The 16,772-nt window shown below is 37.5% G+C and overlaps 1 protein-coding gene across 2 annotated transcripts in view; it reads left to right on the top strand.

Annotated features, from left to right (window-relative positions):
* Nucleotides 1–2,041: 2,041 nt before the first annotated feature.
* GTF2I (general transcription factor IIi) overlaps nt 2,042–16,772 on the top strand; it is a 456,346-nt gene continuing 441,615 nt past the window's right edge. For both annotated transcript variants that reach the window (XM_053707479.1, XM_053707477.1), the window contains exons 1-2: nt 2,042–2,320; nt 16,489–16,592. In XM_053707479.1, the coding sequence (XP_053563454.1) occupies nt 16,494–16,592 (99 nt within the window). In that variant the 5' untranslated portion in view covers nt 2,042–2,320; nt 16,489–16,493. The remainder of the gene's footprint in view (nt 2,321–16,488; nt 16,593–16,772) is intronic.

Genomic DNA, 16,772 nt, shown 5'->3' with positions numbered 1-16,772 from the left:
CTTGGTTACTTATTCAGAATTTCCCATTGAAATGGATGGGTGCTAGGGTTCCAGGTTTGATGCCATATTATGTGATCAATATAATTTAGTTCAGGCTAGATTGAATTTTATTTTTATAGAGGGATGCCCAATTAGCATAAAACAAGCCAAAGGAGAGTGAGCCAAGGTGGTTTAAATAGAGTAAAAGCTTGGTTACTTATTTAGAATCTCCCTTTGAAATGCATGGAAATTAGGGTACCAGGTTTGGTGGCATATTATCTGACCAATATCATTTGGCTCAGGCTAGATTTAATTTTTTTATATAGAGGGATGCCCAATTAGCATAAAACAAGCAAAATGTGAGTGAGCCAAGACGGTTTAAATAGAGTAAAAGCTTGGTTACTTATTCAGAATCTCCCATTAAAATGCATGGAAATTAGGGTACCAGGTTTGGTGCCATATTATATGATCAATATCATTTGGCTCAACCTAATTTGAAATTTGTTATATAGAGGGATACCCAATTAGTATAAAACAAGCCAAATGTGAGTGAGCCAAGAGTAAAAGCTTGGTACCTTAATCAGAATTTCCCATTGAAATGAATGGAAATTATGGTGCCACGTTTGGTTCCAAATTTCATGATTAATATTAATTTACTATCATATTAACTTTGCTAATTGTTGTTTAATAAATAATTCCTTTCATAAATAAGAAGCTAACCTGAATAGGATGCTGGGCAGACATCCCAACCTGCAAAAACTCATTTCAGGGAGGTGGCTTTACCCGCTACTGTGCTGCTATCCCTCCCTCCCTAAATAAGATAGACTTATCATTAAAGTAGCTTCCCACAGTAGCTTTATTGCACAACAAACCTATGTTCTAGTGATCGTACGCTTGTTGAATGCTTAACCCCTTAAGGACCAGCGACGTACCCTGTATGTCGCTGGCCTTTTTTTGGGACTTGATTGTTTTATAGCGCGGTCTTGCCACCAGCATTGAGATTGCTCTATTCCACAAAGCCTGCTGGAGGGAGGGCATTAATAGCGTGTTCTTGCTAGACTTGTGCTATTATGTCCTGAAAAAACCCTTAACGACCAGTGACATACAGGGTACATTGTGGCCATTAAGGGGTTAAATATTTTAGAATACAAAATTTTAATTACATGCAGTAAATAAGGTAGTATTTGTGTTTTTATTTTATTAGAATCAGTGGGGGCATTTTGGTTACTGATGCATGCTTTGAATGTTCTATAACATCCCAGCAACTAAAGGCAAATACTTTTCTGGATTTGGGCCACATTGGATCATGGTGCTTGGAGTTTCAGGGAGATTGCATTCCATTTGCTGGCATCAGGGAGCCGCTATTACAATCAGGGAGACTTGGGATGTCTGTGCTGGGTGAATAGTAAGCTAACTTCATTCTTCGAATAAGAAGCTGGCCGAATGAGGAGCTAACTTCAACATCATAAAACGTGCACGATTTACGTGATCAATATTGAATGTAAAGCACTTTACTACCATAATAAAAAAAGTGATAAAATATGTCCGTTTGTAAATCTGGCATTTGTAGGAAAAACCTATGCATGGCAGGCATATTTGCAGTTGCACACGATATCAGAAAATCACATGTATGAATGATTCTAGCTAGAAGGTGATTTGCATTTTGTACAGCGCTGCACAAACAGTGGGGGCCATATTTAACAGTAATACAAATGAGGCGAGCTGCTTGACTTGAATTATCGGATTTAATATCTGTGCCTTTCTGAGGGAAACTGTTAATTACGATAATGGCCACCGCTAAACAAAGCATTAAGTGCTGCAAGGGCACCAAAAACAGCAATAAGATGGCATTGTCAGGATGTGCCACACAGCCATATTTCAGGCGCAGAGTAAAAAATAGCAGGGAGGCCGCTGCAGTCTCAACCGCTTTGTTCTCCTAAACAGAACATCGCGTCGCTGCTAAAGAACATAGGGATTTGTAGTCCCACTACTAGCAGTCAGCGGTACCTCTGTAAACCCAAACGTATTCTGAAACCACAAGCCCCATAGTACTTAGCGAACATGGAGCATGCGTAGTAGGAATTCACTGGAGAAGCACTGAAGAGAAAAAAAATAGATTTTAAAGAAGCTGACTCTCGGAGTACTATGGGTAGCTTTGCACTGATGTTACGCTAGAATTTGGGTAAAGATCAGGCTAGTTACGAGGGGAAATAGTAGCTTCACTAGTGAGTGGGATTTGGTTGCATATGCAGCTTCGCGGCAGGTGAGCTATTACTACATTGGCGACTGCAAGACGTCTGGATAGCCACGGTTTCAGTAACAAGAACAGCTGTTTTAACCGGTAAGATGAAGGCCTAAGGGACATTAGGGTGTAGCATGAAGGGGTAGTTAGCAGCAGTGCTGATAGTCTACAGGAGCGGGTGTATCATCCAACTGTGACAATCGGCTCCAATGCAATGTTTGCTAGTTTGCAACACCTTTTGTCTAAACCGCGTGGGCGGGGTTAGAATGCCTATTATGACGTCATATTGAAGATCGGCGGAAGTTCTTGTACAAGTATTTCAATGTGAATGCTGCTTTATCAGTGTGTCTGGCACACTAGACGGTAACATTATTAATATATAAGTGTACAGTATTCTTTATACATTTTTCAAGGGGCAAAAATATTAGAGATCTACGTCATTTTGTTGTGCAGTAATACCATTAAAATGGACAGACTATGGAATATGGTTGAATTAGGCAATTTTATTGTATTCATTACCAATAATATCTGACAATGATGTTGCAAATAACTGTGCACTTCAAACTTGTAAACTTCAATTGAACTTTTTTTTTTATTTGTGAAAAATGTGTGATCTGTAATACAGTTTTCCAAAATGTTGATATTTAAAACATAAGACTAATCTAAATAAATTGTAGTGTATTACAGCTGTTTGCAATATCAATATCAAACATATCTGCTGGATGGCTATACTTATTTGTGATCAGAAAAATATGTAGAAATTAGGAATAAAGTGATGTATTAAAGTGTACAGGTAAGCATTTTAAATATTCTTTTTTTTTCCTTCATCCTCCTTGCTTCCCCCAAGCTGTGACACTCCAATTATTTTTTTAATCAAAAGTTGGCTGTGGGCTCTATATATCTAATCGGAAATTATAGTGTCTTATCCATTAATATCAATTACACTTTCATTGAGTGCTCATTTCCATGGGTTTGATCATGTTTGGTCTCTATCTTGGGTGCAATATATATATATATATATATATATATATATTATTTCTTTTTTTTTTTTTTTAACTTGGAAGCACACCACCATTGGCAATTTTACATTTTTGTGTTAATACAATTTATAGTGGAGCAGATGCCATCGATCAATACATACACAATATGCCCAAAAGTATGTGTACCCCTCTACAAATTATTGAGTTCAGGTGTTTCAGCCAGTGTAGAATAACCAGCACGTAGCCATGAAATCTCCATAGACAAAAATTGGCGGTACAATGGGTCATATTGAACATCTCCATGACTTTCAACATATTGCTGTCATAGGATGCTGTAAAGTTTGTGGAGGAGAGGTAGTTGTCTGGGGCTGTTTATTAGGGTTTGGACTAGGCCCCTTAGTTCCATTGAATGGTCATCTTAAAGGGACATTGTACACTAGATTTTTCTTTGCATAAATGTTTTATAAATGATCCATTTATATAGCCCGTCTGGGGGTGTTTTTGTAAAAATTTATAATTTCGCTGATTTTCACACTGCTAGCCAAGGCCCAACGTTTTAGATGTATACTGATGTCTACAGACTCTTGCTTGCTCCTATTTGTATAATGGGTCTTCTCATATGCAGGGAGTGGGGGACGGTCTGCTCCTCCTGCTTTCTCAGCCCCTTTCAGTGGATGTCCCAGGATTTATACTGGATTTTGATATCAGTATGTGTGCATATTCTTCTTTATAATAGTGTCTATTACATGCAGTTATATGAAAATTGGTGTATACTATCCCTTTAATGCGACAGGATACAAATACATTTTTAGGCAAATGGGTGATCCAACTTTGTGGAAACAGTTTGGGGAAGGCCCATTCCTGTTTTAGCATGACTGTGCTTCTGTGCATAAAGCAAGATCCTTGAAGACATGATTTGACAAGTTTGGTGTGGAGGAACTCAAGTGGCCTGTATGGAGCCCTGACCTTAAACCCACTGAACGCCTTTGGGATGAATTGGAACACCAATTGCAAGCAAAACCTCACTCACATTAATACATGGCCTCACAAATGCTCATTTGACTGAATGGGTACAAACTCCCACAGACACACTCTACATTTTTGTGGAACGCCTTCCCCGAAAAGAGTGTAGCTGCAAAGGAGGGAAAACTCTATATAAATGCTAATGATTTTGGAATGGGATGTCCAACAACTTATATAGGTGTGATGGTGGCCAGGTGTTCACATACTTTTGGCCTTATAGTGTATATTTCTAGGATAAAAAAAATGATAGTTAGAGAATTGAGAATAAAGACATTTGATGTCTCCATTTTTTTAAATTTTTTTATTTGAGGTTTAAAGCAAGGCATACATGGAATATATAATAGAATAACACAATAAGAATTTTGGAATACAGACAATATAAGGCATAGCTTTGTAAATTGGTGATATGCATTCCAGAAAGAAGTAAAAAAGAAAAGGGCACAACAAGTAGATAGTATACCAAATATGCTATATACCTCCATTATGATAAATGAGGCCACTTTTGGACCTCCAATCTATGTGAACATGTTATTGGAGGTAAGTACCAACTAAGGAGACCACTTTTGGATCTCATCTGAACACACTCATTTTCTGTCTATACTGTAACATAAGCATAGTCAAATATAAACATAATAAAAATAACAATAAAAACAATACCAAGGGAGCTTTCCACTATAGTAAAATATAACATCTGGTTATTCCTAGTATATACATTGTTGAGGAGAGCCATCTTGTTATCCTTGAAAATCAACCTAGTCATATTGGGTGCTATATTATGTAAACGTGACTCTTAAAGAAGGAGTAATGTACCCCAAAGGGCATGTAAAACTATCTACCAATCAGGTTTTTAAATATGCATAGTAGGACACCCCTCTGGGAGCTGGCTGTATTCTCTGCTAACATGACATAGAATTAATATAGTGTGAGGTTGGCAGCATATTTGTTTTGTGCCTGTTCATTAGCCTAAGATTTTATATATATTAGCATTGTGATACTCATTTGGACCTTTCATTTCTAGAAATCTAAATAAGACACTATCCACATATAGTATCAGCACATTTACAAATTTAGATCCTGTGGACAATAACTTGAGAATATTATGTCACCATAGCAGTTGGCAGTTAAGGTTACATTTCAAGCTTACTAAGGTATTAAGAAGCCTGCTGGAAAATAGATACCTCTGATGGAGCTAATAAATAGCAGAGTGACTAGAGCCTTAGGCGAAAGCATTAAGCATGTAGCTAGTAACTTAGATATAGTATATTGACATATCAGTAGGAGGTATAAGCTAACTATATTCTAACCTAACATAAGCTCAATGCAACCTGCTGGGCATAGACAACTCAGAGGAAAACAATAAGTAATAAGATCATAGCCCTGAATAGAATTAGTTTAATGACCAACAAATGCAATATGTATATAAATGTACATAGGAGGTTAACTTTGCCACATAGCAAGAATAGCATTTTTTTAAAACTACAATGTTATAGGGGTTTATATAGTAAATTATGGGTGCACATATTTATAGTCCCCACAGTTACAGCAATTTGTTAATGAGTTGGGGTTTAGCAAAAATAACTGTCCTTAAGTCAAGCGTGGTTGTGTTTATTTGAGTGAAGCAGTCCCAGTAATTAACCCACACAATGTTGATCGACTTATGATATGCTCAGTTATGGGCATATATTCATACCAGTCCCAGTTCCAGTATACATAGCTTACCCGATACCAAGCTTTACTAGAGTCAGATGGTATGTAGTGGGAGAGTTGCAATAATATTAAAAGTTCCTTTGGGCAATGACAGAACTCTCAGACCTGGAGTCTTTGCCAGGGTGTGTTACTAATATCTTAGCTGCTCCGCTTCATATCGCAATCCGTGCGACAGGAAACCACAGATCCTGCCTGCCAGCGGTTACAGTCTTAACCAGAGCTCTTTGATATGTAGTGGAGTTACTCCGATTCCACTGGATGTTCTTTTGAACAAGTAGAGTGTTCTCAGTCCAATTATGTTCCTGCACTTGCAATGTTTGTGCTGCTAACTTTAACGCTCCACGCTACAGGTTGCTCAGTAGGCAACTCCAAATCTTGCTTATTGCTGTCGGGTATAATTATTGGACCATCTCCTCCTTCTGTCGCAGCTTGCTCAAATTGGGTAGTTTGCTGGGGGGTAAGTATGGCACTAATCTTAGCCGGAACTCGGTCATGGCGTGAGGGCACCACTTGATCTGAAAAGCGCCCACGTGTACTATCCCCTCTATTTGTTTTCCCATTCTTCACTGTGGACATAGGATGCTTGATACCACTTCGCACTGCAACTGCCCGTAGGTCATCCCATGCAGTGGACCATGAATGGAGCAGTCTCGCAAAGTGCTCATCCAGCAAGCAGGTCACGGCATCAAGCGTCAAAGTAGTATTAGGCACCATCTGATCAGTTTTCTGAACGAATGTGATAAAACTGTGGTTTAAGTGTGTCTTGTGTACAGCTCCCCTAGTATCATCCCATTTAGGGGTATTTTGAAGCAGTGTTAAACAACTGCCTTGTAACCCAGTTTCCTGGGGGAGGTATAATGCAGCAGCCCTGGCCACGCAGATGGTCGGCCTTGCAGAAGTTAGCGATCACTTTGTGGCACAGCTAAAGAACATAGGCGATCTGCATTCTCAATGTGGATTTGTACTTCCAATTGTCACAGGCTATTGCAGAGCATAGTTTTACTCTGTTTTAGATGAATATCTTGCAATTAAGGCTTTTAAAGACTTTCATATGGCATTTGATGAAACCATAGTCTGCTACAATTATCTAATGTGTTCCGTATAATAAAGTGATTAGATTTTCAGGGGAAATAGAAGGCACTTTTTCATTTATTGAGAATTGTTATGTACTTTTTGATCCACAATAAACAGAATAGTGGCTTTTATGTTCAATTCACCCCTTGTGCCACTACGTCACACATTACTTTGTGAACTGTCTTGATGTAGTACCTATGTCCAACACTGTGGCGCATTGGTGCAGTCCCTGCTGTCAGCAGAGACTGCACCTGGGGGCCAAAGACATCTGCCTTCATATAGTAAGGGAGCGCTAAGGTAGGTAAAGATAGGGGCTGGGTTCACTACGCTACCGAAAAAAACATTACAGCAGGGGAGAGGGAGGGATGGGGCCTACAGCTACGGAAAAGATGGGATGGAGGGGGACCCTACACTGTAGAAAAAGAACCAATCTTGGAGGGGGTTCACTACTCTACAGGAAAATAAATAAATAAATACAAAATTAAAAAAATAATTAAAAAAACATTATAATTTGTTACTGGAAGACTAGCTGCCAGTAACAAAGATGGCAGCGAATAGTGGGAGGGGGGAGGGTTAGAGAGCTGTTGAGGGGGATCAGGGAGGTAGTTTTTTTTTTAGAATGATTGCATACACTACAGAAATAAAATAAAAAAATAAAAATAAAGAAACCCACCAAAATATATACTTTCAGAACTCTTCAGCACTGCAATATCTCTCTAATTTCAGTATCTGAAGGAGAGACAAGCCTAGTGCAATATAGTACTGCTTGGTATAAAAGTCTTGTTACACTTACAGTTTGTGCATTGCATTACATATTACTTTACACTTTAGATTGGGTCATTTCAGTACTATTACAGTTAAGCTTTGCACTTTCTATTTTACATTTTAATACATTTAGATCCAGCAGTGATTTTACAAATTCAGATTATGTTTTGAAAGCTTCTGTGTAGGGCTGGGCGATATACCGCGGATACGGTTTTAAACCGCGATTAACCACCGCGATTTAAAAACTGCGAAAGTAGACAATTTTTTTAGCCCCGCCCCCTATGACGTATTATGTCGAAAGAAGCTGATCAAAAGCTTGGAAGCGGCCAGAGGGGAAGCAATTTTGCATTTATATAACAAGGTAGTGTTTTTAATTTGACAGACCCACAGTGTCAGATATTAAACATGTAAATGTGTTAGTGTTTTTGTGTGATCACACTTAAGATTTACACTTTTTCTACCCCTCCATAATGTGATTTGGTGAAAATACATCAAACAGTGTCACACTGTCTCATAGTGGGACAAACCAATCCCAAATATGTATTTGCTGGATGATAAAATTAGTACAGTTTAATAAGACCAAGCTATGTAGCTAGGCAAACTAGAATTACATTTAACTGCTGAATTATTTGTGTGATGTTCCTTTCTCTAATAGTAATAAAACCTCAAGCTCAGTTACTCTCTCGTCTCAACCCTAAACGTCACGGTCAGACAGCATCACTACTTATAAGAGTATGCGTGACCCGTCAAATGTCAATCAACTAATATGGGCGTGTTTTGATAAGATCTGTCACTCATTGATCATAGGAGGCGTTGCTTTAAGGTAATAGTGTAAGGTTGTTGAGAAGTCTACCGCGTTGTGATATCATACGACTCCAACGCCATCAAAGCAATGACACAACAGCACTTCCATGTTCACCGTAGCTTTTTAAAACGGGCCCCGCCCCCTCCAGCTTCCTGCTGACAAGATGGGGGCGGAGAGCAGAACATTGTCATACACTGTGTGCAAGTGGAGTTCTTTCTCCTCCAGTTATTTACCCAAGTGATTACCGGCCTACGTGTGCCGCGGGGTCTGTGGGTGTGGCCTGTGTATCTGATGTCACCTTGTTATACCGCTGGATGCATAAGAAGAACTATATTACCCCAGTATAGCGGTATCTGTGTGTATGTTTAGGGACAGACATGCAGAAATACGTACTCTGACATAGCTTACCTCTGTATAACACGCATTTGCTTGTGTAAGTGGCCAGAGGGGAAGCAAGGGAATGCGACTTGTATTAGGTGTTGGGGCCGGTCTTGTACACATCTGGTAGTGAGTTTACCCACCAGCTAGCACGTGAAAAATAAAAATTAAATCACAATCACGATTTTTCTTGAAAAAAAATGTGATTTTCTTTTTTGCCCATATAGCCCAGCCCTACTTCTGTGTTACTTTAACAAATTAGAATCATACTTTGTATATATATGTGTGTCTTTTACAACGTACAATGCACTTTGTATTTTCTCTTTTGTAAAATAAAACATAGTTTCAGAAAGTGGGAGAGATACAGGAGTTCCCAGGGTATGTCTGAAGCTCTCCTGGGAAATGTTGTAAGCATTTTAAACAAGCTCATCTCACTGATTTTTATCGCCAGCTGTGTGAAGGTAAAGTTTGCTCAAAATTCACAATACATTTATTTAACTGACAGAAAAGTAATATATACTAAACTATAGACAAAAGCAAGTTAAATTGTAGGGAACACATTTAAGTTTAATGTGTAACTGATGCAAACTGAGCCTTTATATCAGCCCCAGGTATTCTCCAGTTACCTTCTTTCTCCCCTTTGAAATTCTGTATCCCAGAGAACTTCATTACTTTCTGTAGAAGGCATCTCTCTGGGACTTCCAGGTTCCACCTCTTTTTTATAGAATTCTCTGAGTTCAGCCCCTGTGAAGTACTATTTTTTATTTTCAAATTAGAGAATCTTTGCTTATTGGGTCCATGGAAAATAATGCAGCTCTCTGGGAAACTGAAGCTGTCAGTTTTTCATTTTTTTGGTAAATAGAAGAAATACAAAGAACAATGTAATTTGTAAAAGATACACATAACTATACAAAGTATGATCCTTATTTGTTAAAGCTACTCAGGAACCGTGAAAGTATAATCATAATTTGTAAAATCACAATCCTAAATACATAGCTGTATACAAAATAGTGCAAATTTTAAATGTAATAAAACTTAATCTGAAGTGTAAAGTAATATAAAATACAAAGCACAAAGTGTAAATACAACAGGACTGTCATGTCATTTAGTGCTATAGTGCACCGGCCTTGTCTTACCTTCACATGCATAAATGCAGGGGACGCTACTTGCAGAAGAATAGAAAAATCTGCCATTTAAGAATTTTAGATAGTGTGATTTTACTGTGTGACCTTGGGAAGAAACCAGAAATAGTATTGCAATCAAATAAAGTTCTTACTTAATTCTTTATGAAAGGAAATTGTGGAATATTATAAAACAGGGCTTAACAAAATTGTTAAAACTGTAGGTGCCAAAAATAAGGGATATCAGTTTATGTATGTATAAAGTGATATCAATACTTTCTGCTACTATTATTTTTTTTCATGGAGTCTTCCTTAAAGAGGTATTGCATTGTTTAAAAAGATCGATAATCCTTTTATTACCCATTCCCCAGTTTTGCATAAACACTGTTATATTAATACACTTTTACATCAGTGATTACCTCGTTTATAAGCCTCTGCAGACTGCACCCTTATCTAAGCTCTGTTGACAAACATGCATTTTAGCAAATCATTGCTGACTCTTAAAGGGCCATGATACCCAAATGTTGAAACACTTGAAAGTGATGCAGCATAGCTGTAAAAAGCTGACTAGAAAATATCACCTGAACATATCTATGTATAAAAGAAAGATATTTTACCTCAAAATTCCTCAGTAGCTACATTCCATTGTAAAGGACTTCTAAGCAGCAAATCAGTATGTCTGTCCCGGGGCAGCTAAGGGAGTGAGCTTACATACACTCTCATCTTGTTTCCCTATCCAGTTTAAGGAAGTTTACTATGAAATCTCATGAGAGTTAAGTGAAATCTCATGAGATCACAGTAAAAGAGTTCATGACCTCCACACTGTTGATGCTGATTGGCTGCTGTTTATTTCTTTATTTATTTTTTTTTACCTGCAACTAGGCAGCAGCTGAAGTATAACTTTTTACACAGAACTTACTCTGCTGAGCTGAGGAAATTGTGAGGTAAAATATCTTCCTTTTTACGTAGAGATGCTTAGGTGATATTTTCCTGTCAGTTTTTTACAGTTATACTGCCTCAGTTTCAAGTAGGGATGCACCGAAATGAAAATTCTGGACCAAAACCGATACCGAAAATTCAGGATGCCCCTGGCCGAAAACCGAAACAAAACCGAAATTGTTAATTTTTCTTTTTTAATTACAGTGTATCTGTGTAGCTGAGAGAACTTGTAGGCGGGAAAGCTCCAACAAATTGGCGTGGTCACTTGTACCGTAAGGTGTGATCTGCAGTGAAACTGGTGAAGCTCTACAAGGGAGAGCGTGGTTATAGCAGACAAGAATACGAGGTGGACATGTGTTTTGTTTTTGGGTGTAGTTATCCATGCGATGGGCGTGGCTGCACCTGATCGTCTCTCATCGTATCTCTGCCTAGATCCTGGTTCGGGTCTCACACTGACCCGTCAGATTATATGTCCGGAGCCCCAAATGGAGTTTGCCTGTCACCTATCACCAGGACCACCGGACTTAGCTACAACCTTACGTGCAAGGTGGTTATAGAAAGTTACTGTGATTTTTTGTATACACTGTCTGGTGGGTGCTAATTTGTACCAACTGTGTGCGAGCTTGGGGCTTATGCATCTATAGTGTGCACTCATATTTGACTCAGGCGAACAGAATGTCTACGCACATGAGGCTGATGTATGAGCACTGTATATAAGGCTTATACATATTCACTGTGTGTGTATAGGGCTGTGTCTGATAATATCAAGTGTTTATAAACATGTTACTTATCCTCCTTTAAAAACTGTATTCTGAACTTTGGTTTCCTTCTAAAAAAAATAAAAAAAGGGCACTGCTCGTTTCAAATATCATCATGTCATGGTACTTATGTGTGTGCTCTTTGTATAATGCCAGTGCTGTGCTGCTCACCTTATGCTAAGGATAGGCATGTAACTCAATAGAACAGGGGAGGGCTGTACATTTTTAGCCATTTTGGTCCTCTTTGTGCCAAAATTGGAGTAGCACATTTTCGGCGGCCCAAATTTTGGTGCATCGCTAGTATTCTTTATTTAGTTCTGTGTAACAGAATAAGATTTAACCATTTTTTTTTTTTTACCAATTATCAAAATAAAGTATAGTCCTAGAAAAGTATATATTATGTGCAAAACAGTAAGTCAAGTAATTAACTCAAACAGCAGCTCTAGGCTGGCATCAAATTTGAAATATGCTACACAATAATTTTACCGAAAATAAAATGCAAAAAAAATGAAAACCGAAATAATCAAAAATGCCATTTTCGGCCGAAACTTTCTGCGGCCGAAAATTTTGGTGCATCCCTAGTTTGAAGTGATTTAGCATATGAGTATTATGTCCTTTTAAATAACTCCACAGGAGTGAGCACACTGTTATCTATATGGCACACATGAACTAGCAGTGTCTGTCAAAAACTGTTAAAATGCACCGAGATAATGGCTTAGAAATTAGCATATGAGCCTACACAGGTTTTGCTTTCCACAAAGAATATTAAGAGAGCAAAGCAAATTTGAGGATAAAAGTAAATTTTAAAGTTGTTTAAAATTGCATGCCCTATTGGAATCATGAAAGTTTAATTTTGACTAGACTGTATATTTAAGCCATACCACTGTTTGAGATCCAAAAGTGGCTGGTGTTATAATATTTTTCAGTATCTGAATGGGTTAGCAAAAGATAAGTACCTTATCAACTTGATTATCTTTGAATAACAGTTTTTCACTATGAGGCTCCCCTTATTTGTGTTTGATGTTTAGACTGAGAGTTTATCGCCATTGCCTGGTGCAAGAGGAGCAGCCCATATGTGATCTATAGTATCAATGTTCAAGGCTCTCATTTTTATTGGATGTTATTAATAGAGACTACAGCATTGAATTGTTTAATTCATCAGTTGTAATGAAGTTGCGTTATATGTTTTGAATTCTTGTCCAATTAGCGCTATCCGCCTTTTGTTGTAGCTAGAGCGCTGATTGGAGAACAGTTCAAACCTTTAGCTCACAGAAAAATTTACTTTTGAAGTGGGTGGCGGAGCACAGGGAATTACATTTTTTATATCTATATTAGAAAGAAAGTTATAGCGCAACTTCATTACAACTAATTAATTAAATTACATCTAAAATACTACTAACATTCTGGATCATTTTTTTATAAAGGGGAGAATTTACCATCACTTTAAGTTCCCTTTGCCTGCTTTCATATCATTCTCTGAATTGTCACTTCCTCCTTTATTGGGACTTCATCTGCAAGGACCTTTTTAAAATCATGGAGTTTTCACCAAATCCTGAGTATATGTAGCCTGGTAGTGCAACATTCTACATGTCTCATGTGAATATGCACGACATTGGGCTAATGCCACCAATAGTAGTTTATCTGGCTAGAGAGAAGTTAAGCATTTAATACATTCAAAGACCAAGGTGCCCACATGAGTCAGACCTCTCTATCTGCATTCTAGAATTCAGATCAATTTACCTTGCCTTGCTTTGATGACAACTCAACCTAGCAAGCCTTACAGTGCTTGTACAATCAGACAAAACCAAAACAGTAGCAGATATCAAGGTTCTGTTACAATCCTGTCATGACGAGGGAATTTAGCTTGTATTCTGTAGATCTAATGACATCCAGATGTAGCTTCAAGATCCTCACCTCCAGTACCAGGACTAAAGACCTTTTTTCTATGCTCTAATTTTTTTCTTTTTCTGCTAACTTATAATTTTCCATCAGTTGTTATGCTTCCCACAGGTTCATCATGAGCTCAAACAGTATCCACATCGCTAATTCTTAACCTTTTACCTCAAGGTTTACGGCTTTACCCAGCCTTGTCTCTCTTGATGTTGTATCCTCAATACAGATGTTTCTCCCTGCTTTCATACTAACCCACTGGTCATGAATCATCATTTCCTTAATTTCCTTAAAGGGACACTGTACCCAAAAATTTTCTTTCGTGATTCAGATTGAGCATGAAATTTTAAGCAACTTTCTAATTTACTCCTATTATCAAATTTTCTTCATTCTCTTGGTATCTTTATTTGAAATGCAAGAATGTAAGTTTAGATACCGGCCCATTTTTGGTGAACAACCTGGGTTGTCCTTGCTGATTGGTGGATAAATTCATCCACCAATAAAAAAGTGCTGTCCAGAGAACTGAAACCAAAAAAAGCCTAGATGCCTTCTTTTTCAAATAATGATAGCAAGAGAACGAAGAAAAATTGATAATAGGAGTAAATTAGAAAGTTGCTTAAAATTGCATGCTCTTTCTGAATTACAAAAGAAAAAATTTGGGTTCAGTGTCCCTTTAAGTGTGGTAATGATGGAAGATAGATCAGGATTTTATGCTTACTGCTGAATCCATTTCTTCATGTTATGAACAGCGGGACTGGGACCAAAAATAGGCCGGGGATTTAAAGGCAAAGCAGCCCGCATAAGTTAGACCTCTGTCAGCTAAGTAGTCATAATAGACTAGATCTCTCATCCTGCAGTACCCTTCTTAAAGTGAAAGTAAATCCTAGCGTTTTACAAACGCTGAGATTGACGTTTGAAACAAATAAAGGGGACTTTCATTCATGGAGTATAAGATACTTCATGTAGAAAGCTCCTTTATTTGTTTTAACCAATCGTCGTTTTTAGCTGCTACAACAGCCCATGGCTAAAAAAATTTTTTGCTAAGAGGTGACGTTTTCACCTCTTAGCCAATAGCCGTGCGGTAAATCCGGCTCCCATGGACTCCAAGCCGGATTTACCGCACGGCTTTTGACTAAAAGGTGAAAACGTCACCTCTTAGGAAACGCTAGGATTTACTTTCACTTTAACAGCCTGATAGAAAATTTACTCAGAATGTAACATTTTCCTATTGGTACCCATATAAAGAGACAGTGGGGCTTCTATATAGCAGCAATGCTCACATAAGAGCCCAGCTCACCAGGCATTTGCCCTGTATGCCCTTTGGCCAGTCCAGGCATAATGAACAACACATAGAGACCTTCTTTGCATGACTTTAGTTTGGTACCTTTTTTGCTTCTCCACTTACTCTAGTCTTTATTTGCTTGGGTAAATACTGAAGTGAGAGAGCAGAGGGCGTAGAGAGCAGAAACTTGTTGAATTCTTATCAATACATTCTTTATCAAATAAAAGTGATGGGAAAGTCAAAATTAAAATTGCAAGAATCAGAGCATGCAATTTTAAGACACTTTTAAAATCACTTCTATTTTCAAATGTGCTTTGCTCCCTTGTTCTTGAAAATGAATATACACATATCCCACACTAGTGGGAGCTAGCTGGTGATTGGTGCCTGCATACATTTGTCTCTTGTGATTGGCTAACTAGATGTGTTTAGATAGCTGCCAGTAGTGCAATTATGTTCCTTCAGCAAAAGATAACAAGAGAATGAAGCATATTTGATAATAAAAGTAATTATGAAAGTTGTTTAAAATTGTATGTTCTATACAAATCATGAATTAAATCTTTGGGGTTTCCTGTTCCTTTATATTTTAGTCTATAACACATTTTAAATTACTTTCTTACCTTGATGCAGAAAAAATATAATTGGCATTAATGTATCTTTAACAACTTAATTTCTCTTTTTTTAGATTATAATTTCTCTCAAGAAATCCCCCTGTCTATTGTGTAGCAATGCAGAATATTTTGCAACAATAAACATGCAGTCAGGATTATATATAAAATACTGCTGATCACAATAATATTAAATTACTAATTTCTAATTTTTGTATCAGTTAATTAACTTGCTATATAAATGTAAAGTTATGTTAAACCCTAGCGTTTTTGAAACACTAGGATTTTCCAATGCTACAAATAAATAAAATGCTTCATGCTAAAAGTTCCTTTATTTGCCTCCAGCGTATGCCATGCTGAGCGCCTCAGGCCTCCCATAGCAGAACACTTTTTTCAATGAGGTGACATTTCCACCTCTTAGCCAATAGCCGTGCAGCCCAGTTGGCATTATTCTATATGGCTAACATGCTATTGGCTAACATTGACAAAATAGCGTTCTTCCATGGACAGCCTGAGGTGCTCAGCGCAGCAAACGCTGCAGGCAAATAAAAGAACTTTCAGCATCATGCATTTTATACTTCATGACCGAAAGTCCCTTTTATTTGTAGCATTGATAAATCCTAGCGTTTCAAAAACGCTAGGATTTACCATCACTTTAATGATTTGATTTATTAGTTGACATTGTTCTTCATTGATTGAGTTTACAAATGTTAAACTAGACACAAAATTCTCAAATAATAAATTAGTTTTTCTTGCAGGTATTTCTTTTGTTGGTAGTGTTATAGAAATGTTTATAGAAACCAGAGAGACATTGCTGGGTAAAATAAGATGTTTGTAATTTCTGGGCAACTAATTAAGACATTTGTTTTGTAACAAACCTTGTACTTTCCTCTAAGAACTTAATCTTTAATATTTATTCATCTATTTATTTATTTTAAAGGTGCAATGGCACACTTTGCGTTGCCTGTTTTACCAAGCTACAATAACCCACCATCAGAAAGCAAAGAAGCGGTATCATATCTTATGACTGCACTGGAATCAATGGTAAATAAATGTAATTTAACACAGTGTCACAATGTGTATTATCTCTTATTTAAAATTTGAATGGTACTGCATTTTCTGTTTTTACAGTCACGTGCCAATAATACCTTAGTGACAGGCCTGATTTAATACTTGCTTTGTGAGGTGTATCCCAACATTTTGTTGTGTAGCTTCTGTCCCATA

Source organism: Bombina bombina, chromosome 3 (genome assembly GCF_027579735.1).
Source record: "Bombina bombina isolate aBomBom1 chromosome 3, aBomBom1.pri, whole genome shotgun sequence".
In the NCBI taxonomy this organism is placed as follows: domain Eukaryota; kingdom Metazoa; phylum Chordata; class Amphibia; order Anura; family Bombinatoridae; genus Bombina; species Bombina bombina.
Note: the sequence above shows the minus strand (reverse complement) of the source record. Positions and strands in the feature narration are given on the sequence as shown.